The sequence below is a fragment of the Dendropsophus ebraccatus genome, chromosome 10 (genome assembly GCF_027789765.1).
Source record: "Dendropsophus ebraccatus isolate aDenEbr1 chromosome 10, aDenEbr1.pat, whole genome shotgun sequence".
Lineage (NCBI taxonomy): Eukaryota > Metazoa > Chordata > Amphibia > Anura > Hylidae > Dendropsophus > Dendropsophus ebraccatus.
The window spans coordinates 41,800,873-41,828,599 of record NC_091463.1 but is presented as its reverse complement, the minus strand read 5'-3'; the positions used below and the strand labels follow the sequence as shown (position 1 = coordinate 41,828,599).

Genomic DNA, 27,727 nt, shown 5'->3' with positions numbered 1-27,727 from the left:
CAATAGATACGAACGCAATAGCGAATAAATACGGAAGAAGAAACGATCGCAATTACGATCATAAGTAACGATTATCGTTCCATGGAAATGAGTGAACGTTTTCAGGTCTTTCGCAATAGCGGTCGTTTGAGATCGTTAACGATTATGCTAACGATAATCGGCCGGTGGAATAGGGCCCTAAGAGTGGAGGGACTAATCAACATTATCTTGCACTTACCTTACAGGAGCTGATCCTCCAGTTGTAATACTCTGCACTACTCCAGTAGTCTGTGGCTTACTAGCCAAGGTGGCTGCAAAAGAGGATAGATTATCTCTGTTGAAATACACATAAATTACATGTTGAAGCAATTAATGCTGCATAGTGAAATATATTCAACATTTACACAATTGAGTGTTTACAAAAATATAATTTATGACACTGTCTCTTTTAGACGTCTAAGAAACAGATGTGCCATGCCCAGACTTTTTTTTTCTCCAGAGGAAGTTGTATATTTTGGGCTCAGGGTCCTGTAAAAAAACAACAAAAAAACCTTACTCTTCCTTGCTCCCCACTATGCTGCATTTCTTTGTGTTGGTATCCACACGAGGTTTCTGCTCAGACAATAAGTGGTTGCAGCGGTGACAGGGGAGCAAGAAAATAAGTATGTTTTTTCTATTTTACAGGACCCTAAATTTTTATTAAAAACAAAAATAAAAAACTGGAATATTCCTTTAACCTGCCCCTACAGAAAACAAGAGAACAAGGTAATCAGTGGTGTCTAAGGTCACCAACTTGTTGAAGAACTAAAGTCACCAGCGACTTTGACAATCCTAAAGAACCAGGGACAGATAAAATAGTTTTCAAGTCAACCTAAAGAGAAATTGTGTTAAAAGTCTCTTCAAAATAATATTATAGTTCAGCTGACATTTTCACATTATACATGCAGTCATACCTGAAGCAGAGGTTGTGGGTGTAATTGAGAAAAGAGATGCTGTAGATGTTGTAAGGCTGGAGCCAAGACCAAGAGTGCCAGATGCAGATGATGTTGTTGATCCTAAAACTGTCCCTATAAAACATATGGTCAAAAAAAAAAAAAACTTATCAGTTTAAACTTCAATTGACTAAGTGAGTAGGTGACCCTTTGTTAAGTCAAAAATAGAGCTCCCCCCACAGTCTATAGAACAAACATTGAAAAAACCACTAATTTACTGGACTGGAAGTAAAACGTAAAGGGGTTATCCAGTTAGGTAAAATACACAGTGAATCATCCCCCCTCTTGGAGACAAACAATTCCTTTCATACTTTGTGGTGAAGAAACAGAAAATTGTGCGTGAGCCGCTCTCTCTCCATCCCCCAACCTCCTCCCTACCTTCCGAGAAGGCTCATGTAAAACAGCCTCCCTGGCTGACTGTATCTGTATTCTATAAAGCCAGGATGGTTAATCACTGTACAGTTATCAACAATTTGACCTCAGTTTATTCCACCCGTCATTACAAAGTGCAGAAACATACAGCCAGGGCAGAGGTTTACGAGAGCAGTCTCGGAAGGGAATCCCCAATGGGGATCTAGCTAGATTATGGGTGACAATGATTTATAGCTAGTTTGGCAGAGATTGCACTTGCCCTAATGAACTTATGGTACCCATCTATCAACTAATGCTTAGGGTGTCACCTTAGGTGTTCTCATAGTTTCCCCTGGTTAGGTCCGGATAAATCAGTACAGGGTCAAAGGTAGAGATGATGAATGCTGGCATTATACGTGCAGGAGATGTTAAGAGATAAGCTGATGTCCATATTCCAATTCCCTTATGAACCCAAACAAACAGTGCATTCTCTACCAAACTAGCTACTTATTGTTAGGTCACCTATAATCTAACTAGATCCCCCTTGGGTAAATTACCCATGACCTCTCCACAGAATAGGAATAGCTCCTCCTGGTATTGGGGAGGTCCTTACCAAGGGACTCCTAATGGACAGGTAGGATACACTACAGTTTTAAGTGGACAGGTACTAACAGTGCTCACATATTTACCTATTTGATTGTATTACCATGTTTACACCACAGAGGTGGTGGATTTGATATAGACAATGAAAGTTAGGTTTTATTATACTTACAAGTCTACCACAGTCATTTACTGATTCAGTTTTAACACCAAGACACTATTGTATTAAGAGGCATGCAACACTTCAAATATTATACCTTGGTTTTCAAACTCTTCAGTACTCGAAAAATGTTCCAGCAAAAAAAGCCCTTAACCCCTTAGTGACCGCCATGCTGCCTTTTCACGGCGGCCACTAATGGGCTTTATTCCGATGCGTACGCCTTTTAACGGCGGGCACATCGGAATAAATTACCGCCCGGCGGCGGCTGCAGGACGGGTGATCAGCGGTCAGTGTGACCGCTGACACCCTCCTGTAACTGCCCGGAGCGGAGGATTCTCCGCTCCGGGCAGTTTAACCCGTTAAATGCCGCTGTCAAACCATGACAGTGGCATCTAACGGGTCCCGGTGGATCCCGGACGGCGCCGTGGGTCACTTACATGATCGCGATGTCCCGCGGCGCCGTCCGGGGTCCCGATGTCTCCATGGTGATTCCGGGGTCCTAATGAAGGTCCCCGGGGTCACCATGGAGATGCCTGATGCTGACAGGGGTGGCCGCGGCTATTGCCTGTCAGCATGAGGCATGATACAATACATTGCAGTACCTGATGTACTGCAATGTATTGTATCAGTGATCAATTTTACACTAGTGTACAGTAATGTACACTAGTGTAAAAGTAAAAAAAAGTGAAAAAAAAGTGTGCACCAAGCACAACACAGCCCCCCCCCCAGCCCCCCCCAATCATAAAGATGCATTACATTCCCCATACACTATAAAACATTACATAAAAGTGATCAAAAACACAAATCCTATACATATTTGGTATCGTTACGTCCGTAACAACCCAATCTATAAAACTATACCAATAATTATATCGCACGACACACGCTGTAAAAAAATAAAGAAAAAAAAAGTACTAGAATAGCTGTATTGTATCAATCCACTTTAGAAAATAAGTCATAAAAGAGATCAAAAAGTCATATACATATAAAACTTGGTATCAATAGAAACTACAGATCTTCCCGCAAAAAATAAGCCCAAAACCAGCTCTGTCGCGCAAAAGATGAGAACGCTATGGATCTTGCAATGCAGGGACAGTTTTTGTGGGTTTTGGCTAGGAAGATAGTTGCTATTGCGCCAAAGCGGTAATAGTTAAAAAAAACTATACAAATGTGGTATCGCCGTAACCGTAGCGACCCAGAGAATACATGTATTATGTTATTAGTGACCGCCGATACGGATTTTTACGGCGATCACTAATGGGCTCTATTCTGCTGCCATCAGCTCTTTATGGCGATGGTGCAGAATAGTGCAGCGGCGCCGGTAATGCCTGCAGCCCCCTCCTCTCAGCTATCGGAGGTAGCTGAGGGGTTGGGGGAGAGTGTGGGGTTAGTCCCGGCCAGTCCCCTCACCGGTGATCGCCGTTATTATCAGTATAAAGGCGGCTACCGGTAACGGGCATTGCCAGCGCAGCTGAACGCTTTCATCTCTTCTCACCGTGAATCCACAGTGAGAGGAGATGAAAACATGTCCCCCCATCCCCAGAATTAACCCTAGTGACCTGGCCACTGACCCTCCCCTCCCTGGGCGGCCATCTGATCCATGATGGCCGCCGTCATCACTGTGAACAGACTCTGTTCACAGTGATGGATTCCTAAAAATGATCCAAGCTTCATTCTCTCCACCACCGGAGGTGGCGGAGAGCATGGGGCAATGATCGGTGACCACCCGGTGTGGTCCTAGTACAAGTGATCAGCGGTATATACTATATACCACTGATCGCTTGTTCCAAATGGTGCCGGCACTTTTTTACGCCTGTCACCAAAGTCAAGTGCCCTGGATTACCCGTAACCACCCTGGATTACTTGTAACCACCCCAGATTACCGTAACCACCCCAGATTACCCGTAACCACCCCAGATTGCCTGTAACCACCCTAGATTGCCTGTAACCTCCCTAGATTGTCCGTATCCACCCCAGATTGCCCGTATCCACCCCAGATAGCCCATAACCATCCCAGACAGCCCATAACCATCCCAGACAGCCCATAACCATCCCAGACAGCCCATAACCACCCCAGATTGCCTGTCACCACCCCAGAATGCCCGTAATCTCCCCAGATTGCCCGTAATCTCCCCAGATTGCCCGTATCCCCCCCCATAGCCCATAACCATTCCAGACAGCCCGTGACCACTCCAGATTGCCACAGACTGCCTGTAACTACCCCAAATTGCCTGTAACCACCACAGATTGCTCGCAACCACCCCAGATTTCCCGTCACCACCCCAGATTTCCCGTCACCACCCCAGATTTTCCGTCACCACCCCAGATTTCCCGTCACCACCCCAGATTTCCCGTCACCACCCCAGATTTTCCGTCACCACCCCAGATTTTCCGTCACCACCCCAGATTGCCCGTTGCAACCCCAGATAGTCAGTGAACACCACCAGATTGCCCGTCACCACCCCAGATAGTCAGTGAACACCATCAGATTGCCCGTAACCACCCCAAGATTGCCCATAACCACCCCATACAGCCAGTAACCACCCCAGATTGCCCGTAACCACCCCAGATTGCCCGTAACCACCCCAGATTGACCGTAACCACCCCAGATTGACCGTAACCACCCCAGATTGACCGTAACCACCCCAGATTGACCGTAACCACCCCAGATTGACCGTAACCACCCCAGATTGACCGTAACCACCCCAGATTGACCGTAACCACCCCAGATTGACCGTAACCACCCCAGAATGACCGTAACCACCCCAGAATGACCGTAACCACCCCAGATTGACCGTAACCACCCCAGATTGACCGTAACCACCCCAGATTGACCGTAACCACCCCAGATTGGCACAGACTGCTCGTAACCACCCCAGATTGCCCATAACCCCACCAGATTGCCTGCTGCCACCTCAGATAGCCAGTAAACACCCTGAGATTGTCTATTACCACCCCAGATAACCAGTAAACACCCACATATTGCCTGTAACTAAAATGACACTCCTTCTCTTCTGAGCCCTGCTGTGTGCCCATACAGTGGTTTATGCCCACATATGGGGTACCATTGTACTCAGGAGAACCTCCGTTACAAGTTTTGGGGTGCTTTTTCTCCCTTGTTCCTAGTGAAATTGAGAAATTTCAAACTAAACAAACATGTTATTGAAAAAATTCAATTTTTTTTCATTTTTAAGGTCTAGTTTTGAATACTTTCCTCCAATACCTGTGGGGTCAAAATGCTCACCACACCCCAAGATAAATTCCTTGAGGGGTGTACTTTCCAAAATGGGGTGATTTTGGGGGGGGGGGAGGGTTCTATTCTGTAAACATTACAGGGGCACTGCAAACGCACCTGGCGATCAGAAACTTCTTCAGGAAAATCATGCACTGAAAATGCTTGGCGCTCCCTTCCTTCTGTGGCCCGCTGTGTGCCCACACAGTGGTTTATGCCCACATATGGGGTATCGTTCTACTCAGGAGTACCTGCGTTACATATATTGGGGTGAGTTTTCTCCCCTGTTCCTCGTGAAATTGAGAAATTTCAAACTAAACAAACATATTATTGGAAAAATTCTATTTTTTCATTTTTACTGTCTTCTTTTGAATACTTTCCTCTAATACCTGTGGGGTCAAAATGGTCACCACACCCCAAGATGTATTCTTTGATGGGTGTACTTTCCAAAATGGGGTGACTTTTGGGGGGGTTCTATTCTGCTGACACTACAGGGGCTCTGCAAACGCACCTGGCGCTCAGAAATTTCTTCAGCAAAATCTGAACTGGAAATGCTAATTGGCGCTCCTTCCCTTCTGAGCCCCGCTGTGTGCCCACACAGTGGTTTATGCCCACATATGGGGTATCGTTCTACTCAGGAGTACCTGCGTTACATATATTGGGGTGAGTTTTCTCCCCTGTTCCTTGTGAAATTGAGAAATTTCAAACTAAACAAACATATTATTGGAAAAATTCTATTTTTTCATTTTTACTGTCTTCTTTGAATACTTTCCTCTAATACCTGTGGGGTCAAAATGGTCACCACACCCCAAGATGTATTCTTTTATGGGTGTACTTTCCAAAATGGGGTGACTTTTGGGGGGGTTCTATTCTGCTGACACTACAGGGGCTCTGCAAACGCACCTGGCGCTCAGAAATTTCTTCAGCAAAATCTGAACTGGAAATGCTAATAGGTGCTCCCTTACTTCTGAGGCCTGCTGTGTACCCATACAGTGGTTTACGCCCACATATGGGGTACCGTTCTACTCAGGAGAACCTGCATTACAAAATTTGGGGTGCATTTTCTCTCATGTTTATTATGAAAATGAGATACTTTAACCCCTTAAGGACAGAGCCTGAAATGGCCTTAATGACAGAGACAAATTTTATGAATATGACCAGTGTCACTTTATTCATTAATAACTTCGGGATGCTTTTACCTATCTGGCTAATTCTGAGATTGTTTTCTCGTGACATATTGTACTTTACATTTCTGGTAAATTGGAGTCGATACTCATAACAAATCTTTATGAAAAAAACCCAAATAATGTGAAAAAATGTGAAAAAATGCATTTTTCCAACTTTGAAACTTTTTTTGCGTATACAGAAAGTGGTTATACCACATAAATTATATATTAAATAGCATTAGCAACATGTCTACTTTATGTTGGCGGCATTTATTAAACTATCTTTCATTTTTTTTTAGACAATAGGAAGCTTAAAACATTAGCAGCAAATTTCCAAATTTCCAGTAAAATTTCAAAATCAGATATATTTAGGGACCTGTTCAGGTTTAAAGTGTATTTGAGGGGCCTGTATGTTAGAAAGCCCCACAAAGCACCCCATTTCAGAAACTGCACCCCCCAAACTCTGCAAAAGCATATCCAGAAAGTGTTTTAACCCTTTAGGGGAGTCACAGAAATAAAAGCTAAGTGTGTAAGGAATTTGAAAATTTTAATTTTCTGTGCAGAGATTTTATTGTAATCCAATATTTTTCATAATTATAAACCTATTACCAGAGAAATGCACCCCAATAATTATTGTCCCGTTTCTGCAGTTTATAGAAATACCCCATATGTGACCCTATTGCGCTATTTGACGCAACCACAAGCCTCAGATATAAAGGAGCGCCTAGTGAATTTCAACGCCTCCGTTATATTTGGTCATTTCTGACTGTACCACTTCAGGTTGGCAGAGGCTCTGGGGTGCCAAAACCTAAAAAACACCCCTAAAGGGACACCATTTAGAAAACTACACCCCTCAAGGAATGTAACAAGGGGTGCGGTGAGCATCTGGACCCCATAGGTGCTTCACAGATTTTCCGAACAATATGGCGTGAAAAAAGAAAAATTAATTTTTTACACTAAAACGTTGTTCTAGCCTTCAATTTTTCATTTTCTTAAAGGGATAAGAGGCAAACAAAGACAAAAAATGTGTAGCGCAGTTTCTCCCGAGTACGGAAATACCCCACATGTGGCGATAGAGTGCCAAGGGGGCGCAGGACGAGCCTCCAAAGGGAAGGAGCGCCAATTGGCTTTTGGAAGCTGAATTTCACTGAAAAGGATTTCAAGGGCCATGTCGCATTTACAGAGCCCTCGTGCTGCCAAGACACTGGAAACCCCCCACAAGTGACTCCATTCTGGAAACTACACCCCTCAAGGAATCTAACAAGGGGTTCAGTGAGCATATGGACCCCACTGGTGACGGGCACAAATGTGGAACAATGTGACGTGAAAGGGAAAAATTTCATTTTTTCACTTTCATGGCACAAATGTGCCCGTCATCAAGGGGTCCATATCCTCACTGCACCCCTTGTTAGATTCCCTGAGGGGTGCAGTTTCCATAATGGGGTCACTTGTGGGGGGTTTCCACTGTCTTGGCAGCACGAGGGCTCTGTAAATGCGACATGGCGTTCATCATCCATTCTAGCCAAATCCAACCTCCAAAATCCAAATGGCGCTCCTTCCCTTCGGAGGCTTGCCCTGCATCCACATGGCGCTTTATGTCCACATGTGGGGTATTTACGGACTCGGGGGAAATTGCTCTACACATAGTGTGTTTTTTTCTCTTTTAACCCCTTGTGAAAATGATAAATTCAAGGCTAAACCAACATTATAGTGTAAAAAATGTAATATTTCATTTTCACGCCACATTGTTCCACATTTGTGCCCATCACCAGTGGGGTCCATATGCTCACTACACCCCTTGTTACATTCCTTGAGGGGTGTAGTTTCCATAATGGGGTCACTTGTGGGGGGTTTCAACTGTCTTGGCAACACAGAGGCCTTTTGAATGCAACATGGCCCCTCAAAATCCATTCCATCCAAATCCAGCCTTCAAAAACGAAATGGCGCTCCTTCCCTTCGGAGGCTTGCCCTGCACCCGCACGGCGCTTTATGTCCACATGTGGGGTATTTACGGACTCAGGGAAAAAAAACAAAATGTGTAGAGCAATTTCCCCCGAGTCCGTAAATACCCCACATGTGGACATAAAGCGCCGTGCAGGTGCAGGGTAAGCCTCCGAAGGGAAGGAGCGCCATTTGGTTTTTGAAGGCTGGATTTGGATGGAATGGATTTTGAGGGGCCATGTTGCATTCAAAAGGCCCCTGTGTTGCCAAGACAGTTGAAACCCCCCACAAGTGACCCCATTATGGAAACTGCACCCCTCAAGGAATGTAACAAGGGGTGTAGTGAGCATATGGACCCCACTGGTGACGGACACAAATGTGGAACAATGTGGCGTGAAAATGAAATATTACATTTTTTACACTATAATGTTGGTTTAGCCTTGAATTTATCATTTTCACAAAGGGTTAAAAGAGGGAAAAAAAACAAAATGTGTAGAGCAATTTCCCCCCTTTTAACCCTTTGTGAAAATGATAAATTCAAGGCTAAACCAACATTATAGTGTAAAAAATGTAATATTTCATTTTCACGCCACATTGTTCCACATTTGTGTCCGTCACCAGTGGGGTCCATATGCTTACTACACCCCTTGTTACATTCCTTGAGGGGTGCAGTTTCCATAATGGGGTCACTTGTGGGGGGTTTCAACTGTCTTGGCAACACAGGGGCCTTTTGAATGCAACATGGCCCCTCAAAATCCATTCCATCCAAATCCAGCCTTCAAAAACCAAATGGCGCTCCTTCCCTTCGGAGGCTTACCCTGCACCCGCACGGCGCTTTATGTCCACATGTGGGGTATTTACGGACTCGGGGGAAATTGCTCTACACATTTTGTTTTTTTTCCCTCTTTTAACCCTTTGTGAAAATGATAAATTCAAGGCTAAACCAACATTATAGTGTAAAAAATGTAATATTTCATTTTCAAGCCACATTGTTCCACATTTGTGTCCGTCACCAGTGGGGTCCATATGCTCACTACACCCCTTGTTACATTCCTTGAGGGGTGCAGTTTCCATAATGGGGTCACTTGTGGGGGGTTTCAACTGTCTTGGCAACACAGGGGCCTTTTGAATGCAACATGGCCCCTCGAAATCCATTCCATCCAAATCCAGCCTTCAAAAACCAAATGGCGCTCCTTCCCTTCGGAGGCTTACCCTGCACCCGCATGGCGCTTTATGTCCACATGTGGGGTATTTCCGTACTCAGAGGAAATTGCTCTACACATTAAATGTTTTTTTTTTTATCTTTTAACCCCTTGTGAAAATGAAAAAATCATGACAAGATTAATGATTTAGAGTAAAAATTTTACAAAAATTACACTAAATGTTGGTCTAGCCTTGATTTTTTTCCATTTCCACAAGGGGTTAAAAAAGAAAATGAACACAAAACGTGTAGGGTAGTTTCCCCTGAGTACGAAAATACCCCACATGTGGGCATAGTGTGCCATATGGGCACAGGGCAAGTCACCAAAGGGACAGAGCGCCATTTAGAGGCTGGAATGGAGGATGGAGGCCACGTCGCAATTACAAAGCTCCTGTGCTGCCAGGACAGTAGAAACCCCCGACAAGTGACTCCATTCTGGAAACTACACCCCATAAGGAATCTAACAAGGGGTGCAGTGAGCATATGGACCCCACTGTTGACGGGCACTTACGTAGAACATGTGCCGAGAAAATAAAAAATACAATTTTTTTCATTTTCACGTCCCAAATGTGGCCGCCACCAGGGGGCCATATCCCCGCTGCCCCACTTGTTAGATTCCTTATCGGGTGTAGTTTCCAGAATGGGGTCACTTGTCGGGGGTTTCTACTGTCCTGGCCGCACAGAAGCTTTGTAATTGCATCATAGCATCCTCTAATGGGAATGGCGGCCATACCTACTTAGCTGGGGAAAAGGGACAATTCTAATTTATTTGGGGGTATTAGGCCAATTATTAGTTTATAAGGTTGAAAATGACAGGTGTCCATCAAATTCAACCTGTGTTGATCCAGAGGAAGGCAAAAAACCCTCGTGAGGCAGACGACAGTAGCCTCATCACAGGGGAAAAATTCCTTCCCGACTCCATAATGGCGATCAGAATAATCCCTGGATCAACGTGACCCCTGAAATAGGAATAAGGGACAGAATTTAGATAATGTAGAACCCCAGTGACGTGTGGTGCGCCTTGGAGCGATCCAGTATGCAGAGGCCGGGGGGATCAGGACAGGTGTCACACTGGAAAATGGTGTCCTTCCTGATCCCCCTGTTACCCCACACTCTGCACTTCTTCTGGGGTCTCCTGTTTTCCAGTGTGGGGGACGTCATCTGGAAGATGTTGTCCTGGTGCGATACGGGGTCCTTCATATCCAGAAGCGCTGGGTCCGCTCCATGGCTGCTAAATATTAGGGCGCTATTACTGTTTCTGATATGTTCGCATCGTGCCGCAAGCTACAGTAGCTCGGGCAGCGAGGGACCGGAAGAGGGGGGGGTGCTGGTATGAAAGTTATCCCCGTACAGGTGGTGACCTTTATCCAGCAGTGGGAAGATCAGTTCCCGGACGATCTTCCCACTAACTCCGAGGATGGGGGGGGGGGGGGAGGGGGCATCTGGGGGCTGCATTCGGGTGTCCCTTCCCACATACACTCTAAGGGTACATGCACACTGCGGAATCGCGACAGATAACCCTTCGTGCATTCCACAGCTGGCACCCACCGGCGGAGTGATGCAGGCGCACGTCTCCATCCGTGTCATAGACTCCATTCTATGCACGGGCGGATTCCGCTCTCCGTCCAACGTGTTCATTCTTTGGACGGACGACGGATTCCGCCCGTGCATAGAATGGAGTCTATGACACGGGTAGAGACATGCGCTCGCATCAGTCCGCCGGCGGGTGCCAGCTGCGGAATGCACAAAGGGTTATCCTTCGCCATTCCGCAGTGTGCACGTACCCTAAATCTGTAAGTGTACCCTGAGGTACTCTCACAGAGTTTGTAGAATTTCACACCATACCGTGATCTCTTATTGGGACGGTACTGGCGGAAAAGACGTGTCTGGGGGGCAGCGTACGCTACGCTACCCCCCAGACACGTCACTGGATGATGAGGATGATGAGGATGAATGGAGGAAAGAAGGATCCCCCCATTCATCCTCACTGGCTGTTTTGGTGTCGGAGGCAATAATAACGTATGCGTCTGACGCCGAAAATACCCTGGGGGCCATCTTTATATGGGGATTGGTATATGGGGTATGTAGTGGTGTAGTGTCAAACTTTATTCAATGTAGTGTGGTGTAATGTAGTGTTTTTTACGTGTTTTTTTACAGTAAGTATAAAAAAAAAACCTACGCCAACAAAGGAGTTGCTGATAAATGCCGCACTTATGTGCGGCACTTATTAGCAGACTGTGGCAGTAGAATATAAAAAAAAACACCCTACGCCAAAAAGGAGGAGTTGCTGATTAGCAGCGCACTTTCGTGCGATGCTGATCAACACTCAGCGGCGATAGGGTGCGGAAAATAGAAAAAAAAAAATTTGAAAAAAAAAAAAAAAATTTCTACATTCTGAACATCCCTGTAGCTGCTGATAAGTGTATTACACATATCAGCCGCTAGAGGGCAGCAGAGCGCAAAATACGGAAAAAGCCGACGCTGGAGCCGAAAATAGCCGAGAGAAGCCGAACGTGACGTCACGGAAGAAGCCAAAGACCCGAACGAAGACGAGGACGCCGCGAACCCGGAAGACGCCGATCAGGAGCCCGGAACAGGTGAGTAATGTACAAATACCTGCTCTGGACCCCTCGGCTACCTAGCTGAGGGGTCCAGGGCAGGTATTTACTATATTGTGGGACTCTGATCGCCGTGCCACCGGCCCGATCGCCGTGAATGGCCGGCCGGTACCGGCCGGCCGTTCACGGCGATCGGGCCGGTGGCACGGCGATCACCATTACTTTTTACAGTAATGGCGGTCGGTGCCGTCCTCGGACAGCACCGACCGCCATTTTTTTCCGGGTCATCGATGACCCGGAAAGGTTCCGATCGCCGCTATTGGCTGATCTGAATTGATCAGCCTATAGCGGCGATCGTAAGCACGGGGGGTGTTAACCACCCCCCGTGCCGAGAAGCTATGATGGCCTGCTATGATTTATAGCAGGCCATCTTCCCCGACCGCTGTGTGTGAACACGCAGCGATCGGGGAAACATCGGGCGTAAATTTACGCCCTGATGCGCCAAGTACCAGGCCGCGAGGGCGTAAGTTTACGCCCGATGTCGTTAAGGGGTTAATCTTAACAAATATATTATTGGAAAATTTCTATTTTCCATTTTTTTCCGGCCTAATTGTGAATACTTTCCTCCAGCCCCTGTAGGGTTAAAATGCTCATTATACCCCTAGATTAATTCTTTAAGGTGTCTAGTTTCCAAAATGGGGTCACTTATGGGGGTTTCCAGTATACAAGCCTCCTAAATCAACTTAAAAAAAAAAAAAGAACTGGTCCCTAAAAAAATCAGTTTTGGAAATTTCATGAAAATTTGATAATTTGCTGATACATTTCTAAGCCCCGTCACACCCTAAAAAAGTGAAATAGGTTTACGAAATGAAGCCAGAATAAAGAGGACATATTGATAATGTGACTTACTAACTAATTTTTGTCATGTGCCTTTTTTTTTTAGAAGCAAAGAATTTCAAAGTTGATAAAGTGCAAAATTTTCAAATTTTTCATTATATTTTGATGTTTTTCACAAAAAACACACAAGACAGTGACCAAATTTTGCCACTAACATAAAGTGCCATATGTTACGAAAAAACGATCTCAGAATCGCTAGCATACGTTAAAGCATCACTGAGCTATAAGCGCATAAAGTGAGACAGGTCAGATTTTGAAAAATGAGCCTGGTCATTAAGGCCCAAACAGGCTTGGTCCCTAAGGGGTTAAAAACACTAACTTTATTGTAGAGAACACTTTCATAAAAACAGCATGTAAACAGGTAGATATAATCTAGACACGTTTCGCCTGTTACCAGCCTTTATCACAGCAGGATTTTTTGTTGGAACATTTTTTCACTTTTGGATTTGCTGCTGCACACTGTTCCCCGTAAAGTTTCTTTGGCATTTTTGTCCCAACACGCCGACTAAGGACAAGGTTCAGTGTCTCTGAAGCTGCTATTATATTTCAGCATAATTATGCTGTATGCGTTTTTTTCTTGTTTTGTCCATGCAGTGGATTATGCACAATCCTACTGTAATGAAGTGTCAAAGTGTTGTTTATGTTGCACTCTGGCACACCTCACCACTCCTTCCTCCCTCTTCTACATGAATAATTAATGCTGCCTGGCCTCCTGCTCGCTCAGCTGTCAGCCAGTGTCTCCAATTGCATATCAGTGCTCTGTAAACAGTTTATGTCTGAAAGAAACATTCCAGGTATAGTTAAATCTCTAAACCCAAATAAGTTGGAACTGTGGTCTAGGGGTAACTCAGCTGTGTACAGACCTGCCATTAGTCTATTCTTTGGTTCAAATCCCTGTTTTGGGCTGCTGTTTCAACCCAGATGCAGCTGTCGGAAGGGTTTTTTTCGTGACATATTTCTCTTTATGTTTGTGGTACACTTTGGTTGACACATTCAGTAGATTTTTGTAAAAAGTGCATTTGCGCAAAAATTTACGTTTCTTTACATTCAAAATTCTCTTGTTATAAGAAAAATAGTCATGTCACATAAATTATGACTGCAACATCTACAATATGTCTACTTTATGGTGACGTCATTTGGTGAAAGTCCTTTTACTTTTTAGGATTCTAAATTTTGCAGCGATTTTTCAAATTTTCAGGAAAATTTCAAGTTCTAATTTTTTTAGGGACCAGTTCAGTTTCGAAGTAGATTTGTGGGGCCTGTATGTTTGTTACCCCCATAAATCTCTCCACTGTAAAAACTGCACCCCCTCAAAGTATTCAAAGTAGCATTCCTTAACCCTTTATTAACCCTTTAGGTGTTTCGCAGATAATTAAGCAAGTTGCAGGGGAAATTTTAAATTCTTTTTTTTTTTGCCAGATAATTCATTTCAAACCATTTTTTCCTCTAACACAGCAAATACTAACTGAGAAACGCAACTCTGACTCTTGCATCACCTGACTCAGACATGACAAAGACCTGGTAAATTTTGGGGCCTTTTTTATTTCAGTTTTTTTTGCCATTATACCATATCACAGAGGCCTTTTGGTGCCAAAATATTTGTGTAAGACTAGTGGACGTTTCCATCTGTACCATTCTGGGGGACATGCGACACCCTGATAACTTTTTATTTAATTTTTTATGAATACGTGAGTACGAATAAAAATCACAATTTAGCAGCTGTTTTTTTTATCATCTTTTTTTGTATGTCATTTACTATACATTACATATGACATGTTATCCTCTCCAGGCAGTGGCAACGGGAGGAGGCTGTGTGATCGCCGATAGGGACAGCAGGGGAGGGGGCAGGGACAGCATGACGTTCCAGGATCATCATGTTGCAGGAACAACCTGCTTTACATAACGTTCTTGGAACGTCATTTTGCGTTAGTTATCGTTTTGAGTTAGTTATCGTTAATTATTGGTAGGTGCTGGAACCAATTAAACACATTTCCATTATTTTCTCATTTTCTATTGGGAAAACACTGTTTGGTTCTCAGGCTCTCTTCCAGATCCAATTAAGTTTAAGAACGGAGGTACCACTATGTACAGAATTATGACAGTTACTAGAGAAGAGCGAATTTACAGTAATAACGTTCTCTCGGAAATCATCTCAGCAGCCTGTTGCCCAGGTGCTTGAAAAAGCTGCATCTAGTCCTGGGAAACTTCTCCCAGTTTTCAGGGACTAGATTCAGCTTCTCCCAGCACCCAGAGGGAAGCGGCGTAGAGTGGCAATGAGTTAAAGGCGGCAGGCTGATTAGCAGATTTCCGAGATAACAAAGCAATTCACTTCGTTATTTCTGTATATTCACTCATCTTTCAAAGTAACAGAACTGTTTTAAAAAGAAGACACATGTCCATCAAGTTTAACCAAGATCGAAGGGAAAAGGGATGGATGGAGCTATCCAGAGAAATCTGTTTTTGACTGGCATATAAAACAAACTTTAATGTTATCCCACTCCACAAGAAGGGCAGTAAAAAAATCCAACCAGTAACTAGAAACAGAAATTGTCGGCAGAAAAAGAGCCCCATATCCTTCTAGTCTGCGCTTTTAGTATTTACTTTCTTATTATCTTAGAGGAGATATACGTTAATCCCAGGTAGGTTTGAATTCATTCAATTATTGTGGATTTACCAATCACATCTGCTGCAAGTTTCCCTCTGGAGCCTTATTTAGTCCTTTAACATATTTAAAGGTTTTGATCATGTCCACCCTCTCCTTTCTTTCCTCTAGACTATACAGTAGGGATGCACGATGCACCGAAATATCGATACTACTATCGATATTTCGGGCCAAAAAACGATTCGGTACCAGGATTTCCTGGTATCGATACTTTATATTAAGCTGCCTAATAACGCAGCTTAATATAAAGTATAGAGCAGAGAACACGGCCGGCGGCTAGCTAAGCGCCGGCCATGTTCTCTGTGTGCTGCCCTCTGCCCCCTGGCGTCACTTCCTCCTCCTCCGCCCGCCCCTTCCTCCGCTCACTGCAGGGAGAAGTTATAGCCGGCACACAGCGATCGCTAGTGCCGGCTATATAACTGTGCAGATGCCGCTGTCACAACTGACAGCGGCCTCTGACCCATCCTGAGCCTCTCCAGAAGCAGTGGGGGTCGGCTACTATGTGTAACAGACCCCCGCTGCTAATGACCCGCAGCCTGTCACATCTCAGCCTCCTGTCCCCCCCTGTCATGCAGCCGTCCATCTGCAGAGCTGTTCCTATGCATATTCATGTGTGCACACTCTCGGTGGCTGCGCTTCCTGACCGGCCTGAGTGCGCACACATGAATATGCACGGAGGAACGGAGGTCCGACAGCTGGGAGCTTCCCGGAGCTGAGGGGAGGGGGATTTGTAAAGGGAGCTAATTTAAGGTGGAACAGACAGCCTGAATCTTGGCCAGCATCAAAGGTTAATCTTCCTGCTGGCCGAGGTTCAGGCTGTCTGTTCCACCTTAAACTCCCTTTACAAATCCCCCCTCCCCTCTGCTTTGACAAGCCTCATGCTTTGAGTGGTACCGCAGTGAGAGCAGGGGATGTGTGCAGACATTGCAAACATCCCTGCCCTCTGGTGTGTCCCCCCCCCACATCCCTGCCCTCTGGTGTGCCCCCCCCCCCACATCCCTGCCCTCTGGTGTGCCCCCCCCCAGCCACATCCCTGCCCTCTGGTGTGCCCCCCACATCCCTGCCCTCTAGTGTGCCCCCCCCCCCACATCCCTGCCCTCTGGTGTGCCCCCCCCCCACACATCCCTGCCCTCTGGTGTGCCCCCCCCCCACACATCCCTGCCCTCTGGTGTGCCCCCCCCCCACATCCCTGCCCTCTAGTGTGCCCCCCCCCCCACATCCCTGCCCTCTAGTGTGCCCCCCCCCCCACATCCCTGCCCTCTAGTGTGCCCCTAACATTCCTGCCCTTAAACCCCTGCCCCCTAGTGTGCCCCCCCCCCCACATCCCTGCCCTCTGGTGTGCCCCCCCCCACATCCCTGCCCTCTAGTGTGCCCCCCCCCACATCCCTGCCCTCTAGTGTGCCCCCCCCCCACATCCCTGCCCTCTAGTGTGCCCCCCCCCCCCCACATCCCTGCCCTCTAGTGTGCCCCCCCCCCACATCCCTGCCCTCTAGTGTGCCCCCCCCCCACATCCCTGCCCTCTGGTGTGCCCCCCCCCCCACATCCCTGCCCTCTGGTGTGCCCCCCCCACATCCCTGCCCTCTGGTGTGCCCCCCCCCACCACATCCCAGCCCTCTAGTGTGCCCCCCCCCACACATCCCTGCCCTCTGGTGTGCCCCCCCCCCCACATCCCTGCCCTCTAGTGTGCCCCTAACATTCCTGCCCTTAAACCCCTGCCCTCTGGTGTGCCCCCCCCACATCCCTGCCCTCTAGTGTGCCCCCCCCCCACATCCCTGCCCTCTGGTGTGCCCCCCCACATCCCTGCCCTCTGGTGTGCCCCCCCCCCCCACCACATCCCAGCCCTCTAGTGTGCCCCTAACATTCCTGCCCTTAAACCCCTGCCCTCTGGTGTGCCCCCCCCCCCACCACATCCCAGCCCTCTAGTGTGCCCCTAACATTCCTGCCCTTAAACCCCTGCCCTCTGGTGTGCCCCCCCCCCCCACATCCCTGCCCTCTGGTGTGCCCCCCCCCCCACATCCCTGCCCTCTAGTGTGCCCCTAACATTCCTGCCCTTAAACCCCTGCCCTCTGACAGGAACTGACCTGCCAGGCAGAGTAACCCTCTCTTGTCTGTCCAGACCTGGCAGCCTTCACCAGCTCCCTGCAGTGTGGGGGTTGTAGTCTGTACCCAGTGGCTGATTAAATGTACCCTGGACTGTTCACCCAACCTGGATCCCCCCCCGTCAATCCGCCCACTACTGCCCCCCCCCCATGCTGTCCCCAATAAACACAATGTTTGGTCCCTTGCTGCACAGAGGATGTCAGGAGAGGAGGGGGCTGATCTTATAGGGGAGGTCACAGCAGCACAGAGGATGTCAGGAGAGGAGGGGGGTGATCTATAGGGGAGGTCACAGCAGCACAGAGGATGTCAGGAGAGGAAGGAGTGTGCTGATCTTATGAGAGGTCACAGCAGCACAGAGGATGTCAGGAGAGGAGGGGGCTGATCTTATAGGGGAGGTCACAGCAGCACAGAGGATGTCAGGAGAGGAGGGGGGTGATCTATAGGGGAGGTCACAGCAGCACAGAGGATGTCAGGAGAGGAAGGAGTGTGCTGATCTTATGAGAGGTCACAGCAGCACAGAGGATGTCAGGAGAGGAGGGGGCTGATCTTATAGGGGAGGTCACAGCAGCACAGAGGATGTCAGGAGAGGAGGGGGCTGATCTTATAGGGGAGGTCACAGCAGCACAGAGAATGTCAGGAGAGGAGGGTGCTGATCTTATAGGGAGGTCACAGCAGCACAGAGGATGTCAGGAGAGGAGGGTGCTGATCTTATAGGGAGGTCACAGCAGCACAGAGGATGTCAAGAGAGGAGGGGGCTGATCTTATAGGAGAGGTCGCAGGGTCCCAGCAGCTCAGAGGATGTCAGGAAAGGAGGGGGCTGATCTTATAGGAGAGGTCACAGCAGCACAGAGGATGTCAGGAGAGGAGTGTGCTGATCGATAGGGGAGGTCACAGCAGCACAGAGGATGTCAGGAGAGGAGTGTGCTGATCGATAGAGGAGGTCACAGCAGCACAGAGGATGTCAGGAGAGGAGGGGTCTGATCTTATAGGGGAGGTCACAGCGTCCCAGCAGCACAGAGGATGTCAGGAGAGGAGGGGGGTGATCTATAGGGGAGGTCACAGCAGCACAGAGGATGTCAGGAGAGGAAGGAGTGTGCTGATCTTATGAGAGGTCACAGCAGCACAGAGGATGTCAGGAAAGGAGTGTGTTGATCTATAGAGGTCGTCACAGCAGCACAGAGGATGTCAGGAGAGGAGGGGGCTGATCCTATAGGGGAGGTCACAGCAGCACAGAGGATGTCAAGAGAGGAGGGGGCTGATCTTATAGGAGAGGTCGCAGGGTCCCAGCAGCTCAGAGGATGTCAGGAAAGGAGGGGGCTGATCTTATAGGAGAGGTCACAGCAGCACAAAGGATGTCAGGAGATGAGGGTGCTGATCTTATAGGGGAGGTCACAGCAGCACAGAGGATGTCAGGAGATGAGGGTGCTGATCTTATAGGGGAGGTCACAGCAGCACAGAGGATGTCAGGAGATGAGGGTGCTGATCTTATAGGGGAGGTCACAGCAGCACAGAGGATGTCAGGAGAGGAGTGTGCTGATCGATAGGGGAGGTCACAGCAGCACAGAGGATGTCAGGAGAGGAGTGTGCTGATCGATAGAGGAGGTCACAGCAGCACAGAGGATGTCAGGAGAGGAGGGGTCTGATCTTATAGGGGAGGTCACAGCGTCCCAGCAGCACAGAGGATGTCAGGAGAGGAGGGTGGTGATCTATAGGGGAGGTCACAGCAGCACAGAGGATGTCAGGAAAGGAGTGTGCTGATCTATAGAGGAGGTCACAGCAGCACAGAGGATGTCAGGAGAGGAGTGTGCTGATCTATGGGGAGGTCACAGCAGCACAGAGGATGTCAGGAGAGGAGTGTGCTGATCTATAGGGGACGTCACAACAGCACAGAGGATGTCAGGAGAGGAGTGTGCTGATCTATGGGGAGGTCAGAGCAGCACAGAGGATGTCAGGAGAGGAGGGTGCTGATCTTATAAGGGGGGGGGGTTGTATTTTTTTTCGAGGTATCGAACTGGTATTGAGTATCGAACTAAAAAATCAAGTATTGGTATCGAACTCAAAATTCTGGTATCGTGACATCACTACTATACAGATTCGAATCTTTAAAGGAGTACTGCGGCGATTTACTTTTTACACTTAATTAACACACATTACAAAGTTATATAACGAAGATGACGGGGACGCTGCAGGCGGGAGATTCAAATGGCAATAGTCACCGGAGGGATGGTAAGTATATCAGCTGTGTGTGTCTGTTTTTTTTTTCTTTCCTGATGTTTTATACTTCACACCCTCCACTGCTTTAGTAGCCCATCTTCGAACCTGTTCTATGTTATCAATATCTTAATATATGGCTGTGCAGTCAGGGTACACGTCCAATAATGAAAAAACTATTCCAGCACCTTGAAACTTAAATACCAAAAGGAATAGTGCCTAAAACGTAACTTTTAATAATCTGGTAAAATACACCCACATAAAGTGTGCCCATCACCAAAGTTACTAATGTTTACAACTCTGTTGGATCATGGCACATCTGGAATGCGTAGAAACCAGCAAATAAATGAAATGTTGGCACTGAGGCAATGCAGCCCCACGTCAGTATCCCAAAAATACGTAATAATCTTCCAACGCGTTTCTGCCACTGGTTATCATGGCGTCATCAGGGGATTGAAATTAGCAAACACGCCACTATGGTGGATACGTATACTACTAAGTACCAATACAGATTACCATATTATTGCAATATAATCCCGGTGACGGTTGTTCTACACATTTAGGTGTCTACTCGTTCAAACTGGGAAACATTGAAATAAATGATAGGGCTAAATCGTGTGCAGTGCAGCTATTGCCGCCATGCGACTACTCACTGGCCCTTGTTAGTACCAGGTGAAGGGGGAATACCATGGAGACACTGCAACAAAGGTAAAAATAAAAATTTTTTACTACCATATGTACAATAATTGTCACAGTTAATAGAGATACCTAAGCGGATTACTCACTGTGTACTCCCACGGTAAATGCTCCAATAATGCTGAATTGCTGCAATGGCAGCAAACAACAGCGCGGATCTAAAACATGGGGGATAGTTTAATGAGATAAGTTGCTCCATACAGCCCATATGTCCGTTTATGTCCTTAATGCACTCACCGTTCCCCCCGCCAGAACTCCAGATACAAAAGTTAATGTCTGCGTCTGCAGTGGCAGATCACGGACTGGGCACGCCGACGCTGGTCTTAAAAGTCCCGCGTCCCGCCCTCCCATGACGTCAGAAGCGCGCGCTTCCATTGGGAGAACACCCCTCAAGTTAGGGCTGGGCGATATTGGCCTAAATCAATATCGCGGTTTATCGCACATGTAGCCGCGGTAACGATAATTGAACGATAATTATGACACACCCCTTTTTTGCAAACCACACCCACTTGCCGTGCCAAACTGGCGATATTTTGATTCAAAAAAGTAAAATAGAACTCACTGAGCAGCAACCCATGGTTAGTCTATTATCATTATTATTATTTGTCATTATTAGGGGGTCTCAGCAGAGACCTGGACATGTGTATATACAGGTATACAGCCTCTACAGGGTATACACAGGTCACAGAGGGATAGGTGTGTATGACTATATGGGGGGGATGGATTGGGGTGTATTACTATACAGGAGGTTGGGATCGGGTTACAGGACTATACAGGCAGCACATAGGGATAGGGGGCGGATAGGGGTGTATGACTAAACAGGGAGGGCGGATAGGGGTGCATGACTATACGGGGGGGGGCGGATAGGGGTGTGTGACTATACAGGGTGGGGCGGATAGGGGTGTGTGACTATACAGGGTGGGGCGGATAGGGGTGGGTGACTATACAGGGAGGGCGGATAGGGGTGGGTGACTATACAGGGAGGGCGGATAGGGGTGTGTGACTATACAGGGTGGGGCGGATAGGGGTGTGTGACTATACAGGGTGGGGCGGATAGGGGTGTGTGACTATACAGGGTGGGGCGGATAGGGGTGGGTGACTATACAGGGAGGGCGGATAGGGGTGGGTGACTATACAGGGAGGGCGGATAGGGGTGTGTGACTATACAGGGAGCGTGGATAGGGGTGTGTGACTATACAGGGTGGGGCGGATAGGGGTGTATGACTATACAGGGGGGGGCAGATAGGGGCATATGACTATACATAGGGGGCGAATAGGGGCGTATGACTATACGGGGGGAGGACAGGGGTGTATGATTATAAGAGGGGGCGGACTGGGGCAGCTGGGGGTGACTGAAGGGGGTCTGGGGCAGGCAGGGGGTGACTGGGGCAGACTGGGGGTGACACGGGGACTGGGGGTGACACGGGGGGACTGGGGCAGCTGGGGGGGACACTGGGGGGACACGGGGGACTGGGGCAGACACAGGGGGACTGGGGCAGACACAGGGGGACTGGGGCATCTGGGGGGGGACACAGGGGGACTGGGGCAGACACCAGGGGACTGGGGAAGCTGGGGGGGGGGGACACAGGGGGAATGGGGCGACTGGGGAAGACACAGGGGGACTGGGGGAGACACAGGGGGACTGGAGCAGACACCAGGGGGACTGGGGCAGCTGGGGGGGGGGGGGGGGGGGACACAGGGGGACTGGAGCAAACACCAGGGGACTGGGGCAGCTGGGGGGGGGCACAGGGGGACTGGGGGAGACACAGGGGGACTGGGGGGGGACACCAGGGGACTGGGGAAGCTGGGGGGGACACAGGGGGATTGGGGCAGGGGGGACGCAGGGGGACTGGAGCAGCTGGGGGGGGACGCAGGGGGACTGGAGCAGCTGGGGGGGGGACACAGGGGGACTGGAGCAGACACCAGGGGACTGGAGCTGCTGGGGGGGGACACAGAGGGACTGGAGCATCTGGGGGGGACACAGGGGAACGGGAGCAGCTGGGGGGGGACACAGGGGGACTGGATCAGACACCAGGGGACTGGGGCTGCTGGGGGGGAACACAGAGGGACTGGAGCAGCTGGGGGGGGACACAGGGGGACTGGAGCAGCTGGGGGGGACACAGGGGGACTGGAGCAGCTGGGGGGGACACAGGGGGACTGGAGCAGCTGGGGACACACAGGGGGACTGGAACAGCTGGGGGGGACACACAGGGGGACTGGAGGAGCTGGGGGGGGGGACACAGGGGGACTGGGGAAGCTGGGGGGGACACAGGGGGACTGGGGAAGCTGGGGGGGACACAGGGGGACTGGATCAGACACCAGGGGACTGGGGCTGCTGGGGGGGAACACAGAGGGACTGGAGCAGCTGGGGGGGACACAGGGGGACTGGAGCAGCTGGGGGGACACAGGGGGACTGGAACAGCTGGGGGGGACACAGGGGGACTGGAGGAGCTGGGGGGGGGGACACAGGGGGACTGGGGAAGCTGGGGGGGACACAGGGGGACTGGAGCAGCTGGGGGGACACAGGGGGACTGGAACAGCTGGGGGGGACACAGGGGGACTGGAACAGCTGGGGGGGACACAGGGGGACTGGAGGAGCTGGGGGGGGGGACACAGGGGGACTGGAGGAGCTGGGGGGGGGGGACACAGGGGGACTGGAGCAGCTGGGGGGGACACAGGGGGACTGGATCAGACACCAGGGGACTGGGGCTGCTGGGGGGGAACACAGAGGGACTGGAGCAGCTGGGGGGGACACAGGGGGACTGGAGCAGCTGGGGGGACGCAGGGGGACTGGAGCAGCTGGGGGGGACGCAGGGGGACTGGAGCAGCTGGGGGGGGACACAGGGGGACTGGAGCAGACACCAGGGGACTGGGGCTGCTGGGGGGGGACACAGAGGGACTGGAGCAGTTGGGGGGGACGCAGGGGGACTGGAGCATCTGGGGGGGACACAGGGGGACTGGAGCAGCTGGGGGGGACACAGGGGGACTGGATCAGACACCAGGGGACTGGGGCTGCTGGGGGGGGGGGGGGGGACACAGAGGGACTGGAGCATCTGGGTGGGACACAGGGGGACTGGAGCAGCTGGGGGGGTCACAGGGGGACTGGATCAGACACCAGGGGACTGGGGCTGCTGGGGGGGAACACAGAGGGACTGGAGCAGCTGGGGGGGACACAGGGGGACTGGAGCAGACACCAGGGGACTGGGGCTGCTGGGGGGGGGACACAGAGGGACTGGGGCTGCTGGGGGGGGACACAGAGGGACTGGAGCAGCTGGGGGGGACGCAGGGGGACTGGAGCAGCTGGGGGGGACGCAGGGGGACTGGAGAAGCTGGGGGGGGGGGGACACAGGGGGACTGGAGCAGACACCAGGGGACTGGGGCTGCTGGGGGGGAACACAGAGGGACTGGAGCAGCTGGGGGGGACACAGGGGGACTGGAGCAGCTGGGGGGGACACAGGGGGACTGGAGCAGCTGGGGGGGGACACAGGGGGACTGGAGCAGCTGGGGGGGGACACAGGGGGACTGGAGCAGCTGGGGGGGGACACAGGGGGACTGGAGCAGCTGGGGGGGGACACAGGGGGACTGGAGCAGCTGGGGGGGGGACACAGGGGGACTGGAGCAGCTGGGGGGGGACACAGGGGGACGGGGGGACACAGGGGGACTGGAGCAGCTGGGGGGGGACACAGGGGGACTGGAGCAGCTGGGGGGGGGGGGACACAGGGGGACTTTGCCCTCCTCTTATTCAGGCACACAGGTTCCCCTCCCGGCCACACATGCAGGTCCCGGTCTCTGGAGGAGGCTGCAGAGACTGTAGTGGTGATAGCGTCACTGCCATTACTGAAGCTGTACAGCGGGATCGGGGCAGGGGCGCCGCAATCATGAGGCGACTTGAGTCGTCTGCCTCAGGCGGCGCCACCAGCTATCTTCATGGGGGCGGCATTCAGTGGCAGATTATAATATGAGCGGTTCGGACGGCCGCCCACATTATAATCCGCCACTGACTGTACCATGTACTGGAGCCCCCCCGCCCCCGGGCAGTATCTGTAATGAGATGCTGTGAGCGGCAGAGACTGTATTCATAAGCGCCGCGCTGTAATGAATCAGCCGCGCGGTGCTGATACTACAGCGCGGCGCTTATGAATACAGTCTCCCCCGCTCACAGCATCTCATTACAGATACTGCCCGGGCGCGGGGGGGCTCCAGTACATGGGAATGCAACCTTAGTCCCCCTGATGTGATGTGCGGCTGCCGGAGGTGTCCCATCCTGTCCCCGGCAGCGCGCACATCAGAGAGATCCCCGTGCGCCGGAAGTCACAGCCACAGGCGCACGGGGAGCTCTCTGATGCGCGCGCTGCCGGGGACAGGACGGGACACCCCGGGCAGCCGCACATCAGCCGGGACCAGACCAGAGAGGCTCGACGGGGGAACGGATGGCAGGTGAGTTGTGTGCTGTTTGTGTGCTGTTTGTTGTGTGCTGGGGGGGGGGAGAGAGGGGGACCATCTATAAGGGGGGGGGGGAGAGGGGGACCATCTATAAGGTAGGGGGGGAGAGGGGGACCATCTATAAGGTAGGGGGGAAGGGGGGGGGGGGGGAGAGGGGGACCATCTATAAGGGGGGGGGAGGGGGGGACCATCTATAAGGGAGGGGGGGGGAAGGGGACCATCTATAAGGGAGGGGGGGGGGAAGGGGACCATCTATAAGGGGGGGGGAGAGGGGGACCATCTATAAGGGAGGGGGGGGGAGAGGGGGACCATCTATAAGGTAGGGGGGAAGGGGACCATCTATAAGGGGGGGGGGGGGAGAGGGGGACCATCTATAAGGGAGGGGGGGGGGGAAGGGGACCATCTATAAGGGGGGGGGGAGAGGGGGACCATCTATAAGGGGGGGGAGAGGGGGACCATCTATAAGGGGGGGGAGAGGGGGACCATCTATAAGGTAGGGGGGGGGGAAGGGGACCATCTATAAGGGAGGGGGGAAAGAGGGGGACAATCTATAATGGAGGGGGGAAAGAGGGGGACCATCTATAAGGGGGGGGGACCATCTATAAGGGAGGGGGAGAGGGAAGAGGGGGACCATCTATAGGGGGGGGGAAGGGGACCATCTATAAGGGAGGGGGGAAAGGGGGGGACCATCTATAGGGGGGGGAAGGGGACCATCTATAAGGGAGGGGGGAAAGAGGGGGACCATCTATAAGGGGGGGGACCATCTATAAGGGAGGGGGAGAGGGAAGAGGGGGACCATCTATAGGGGGGGGAAGGGGACCATCTATAAGGGAGGGGGGAAAGGGGGGGACCATCTATAGGGGGGGGAAGGGGACCATCTATAAGGGAGGGGGGAAAGAGGGGGACCATCTATAAGGGGGGGACCATCTATAAGGGAGGGGCGGGAGGGGGACCGTCTATAAGGGGGGGGAAGAGGGGGACCATCTGTAAGGGAGGGGGGAGAGGGGGACCATCTATAAGGGAGAGGGGGACCATCTATAAGGGGGGGAAGAGGGGGACCATCTATAAGGGAGAGGGGACCATCTATAAGGGGGGGGAAGAGGGGGACCATCTATAAGGGGGGGGGAAGAGGGGGACCATCTATAATGAGAGGGGGACCATCTATAATGAGAGGGGACCATCTATAAGGGGGGGAAGAGGGGGACCATCTATAAGGGAGAGGGGACCATCTATAAGGGGGGGGGAAGAGGGGGACCATCTATAAGGGGGGGAGAGAGGGAAGAGGGGGGACCATCTATGAGGGGGGCCATCTATAAGGGGGGAGAGAGAGGGAAGAGGGGGACCAACTATAAGGGGGGGGGGGGGAAGAGGGGGACCATCTATAAGGGAGGGGAAAGAGGGGGACCATCTATAAGGGAGGGGGAGAGGGGGACCATCTATAAGGGGGGGGAGAGGGGGACCATCTATAAGGGAGGGGGGAGAGGGGGACCATCTATAAGGGAGGGGGGAGAGGGGGACCATCTATAAGGGAGGGGGAGAGGGGGACCATCTATAAGGGAGAGGGGACCATCTATAAGGGGGGGAAGAGGGGGACCATCTATAAGGGGGGAAGAGGGGGACCATCTCCTAAAGATCAGCACCCTCCTCTCCTGACATCCTCTGTGCTGCTGTGACCTCTCCTAAAAGATCAGCACCCTCCTCTCCTGACATCCTCTGTGCTGCTGGGACTTCTCCTATAGGATTAGCCCCCTCCTCTCCTGACATCCTCTGTGCTGCTGGGACCTCTCCTATAGGATTAGCCCCCTCCTCTCCTGACATCCTCTGTGCTGCTGGGACCTCTCCTATAAAGTCAGCCCCCTCCTCTCCTGACATCCTCTGTGCAGCAAGGGACCGAACATTATGTTTATTGGGGACAGCAGTGGGGGGGGGGGGGCAGTAATGGATTATAATGTGGGCGGATTGACGGGGGGGGGGGGGGGGGGGCGTCATTCTATAGTTCGCCTCGGGCAGCAGAGAGGCTAGAATCACCCCTGGATCGGGGTATGCAGATCCTGCTGTTCAGCTCCAGGACCCGCAGGACGCTATCACCATTACAGTCTCTGCAGCCTCCTCCAGAGACCGGGACCTGCATGTGTGGCCGGGGCGATGGGACGCGATATGTACAGCTGGTCAGCCGCGGCTGTTAGGCGGAATGCCCGACCGACCTGCACCTCACTTCCCGGCACAAGTCCCGTCCGAGCGGGGCGGGGAGGGCAATGCTGTGTGTGCAGGGACGCCGGACGGGACCGGACTTGACGGGTGGGCGCATGGACGGACAGGTGCGCGGGACGGGGCCTGGACGGGTGGGGAGGGAAGTGGTGAGGGTGCTCGGACGGGCGGGGGGCGCTTGGCTGCGGGGGGCGGGCGGCTTTGTCACCTGGACCCTGCTGCTCCTCCACCTCCTGCTCTGATACCGGCGTCCCTGCACAAGTTATTGTGCTGTGTGTGCAGTGACGCCGGCATGTCCGAGCTGGAGGAGCAGCAGAAAAAATACAAAAA

General features: G+C 51.1%; 1 protein-coding gene across 3 annotated transcripts in view; it reads right to left on the bottom strand.

Annotated features, from left to right (window-relative positions):
- Nucleotides 1–27,727, bottom strand: part of NUP62CL (nucleoporin 62 C-terminal like) — a 153,281-nt gene that overhangs the window by 50,267 nt on the left and 75,287 nt on the right. For all 3 annotated transcript variants that reach the window (XM_069944255.1, XM_069944257.1, XM_069944256.1), the window contains 2 exons: nt 933–1,046; nt 218–290 (listed from right to left, as the gene is read on the bottom strand). In XM_069944255.1, coding sequence (XP_069800356.1) covers nt 218–290; nt 933–1,046 — 187 coding nt within the window. The remainder of the gene's footprint in view (nt 1–217; nt 291–932; nt 1,047–27,727) is intronic.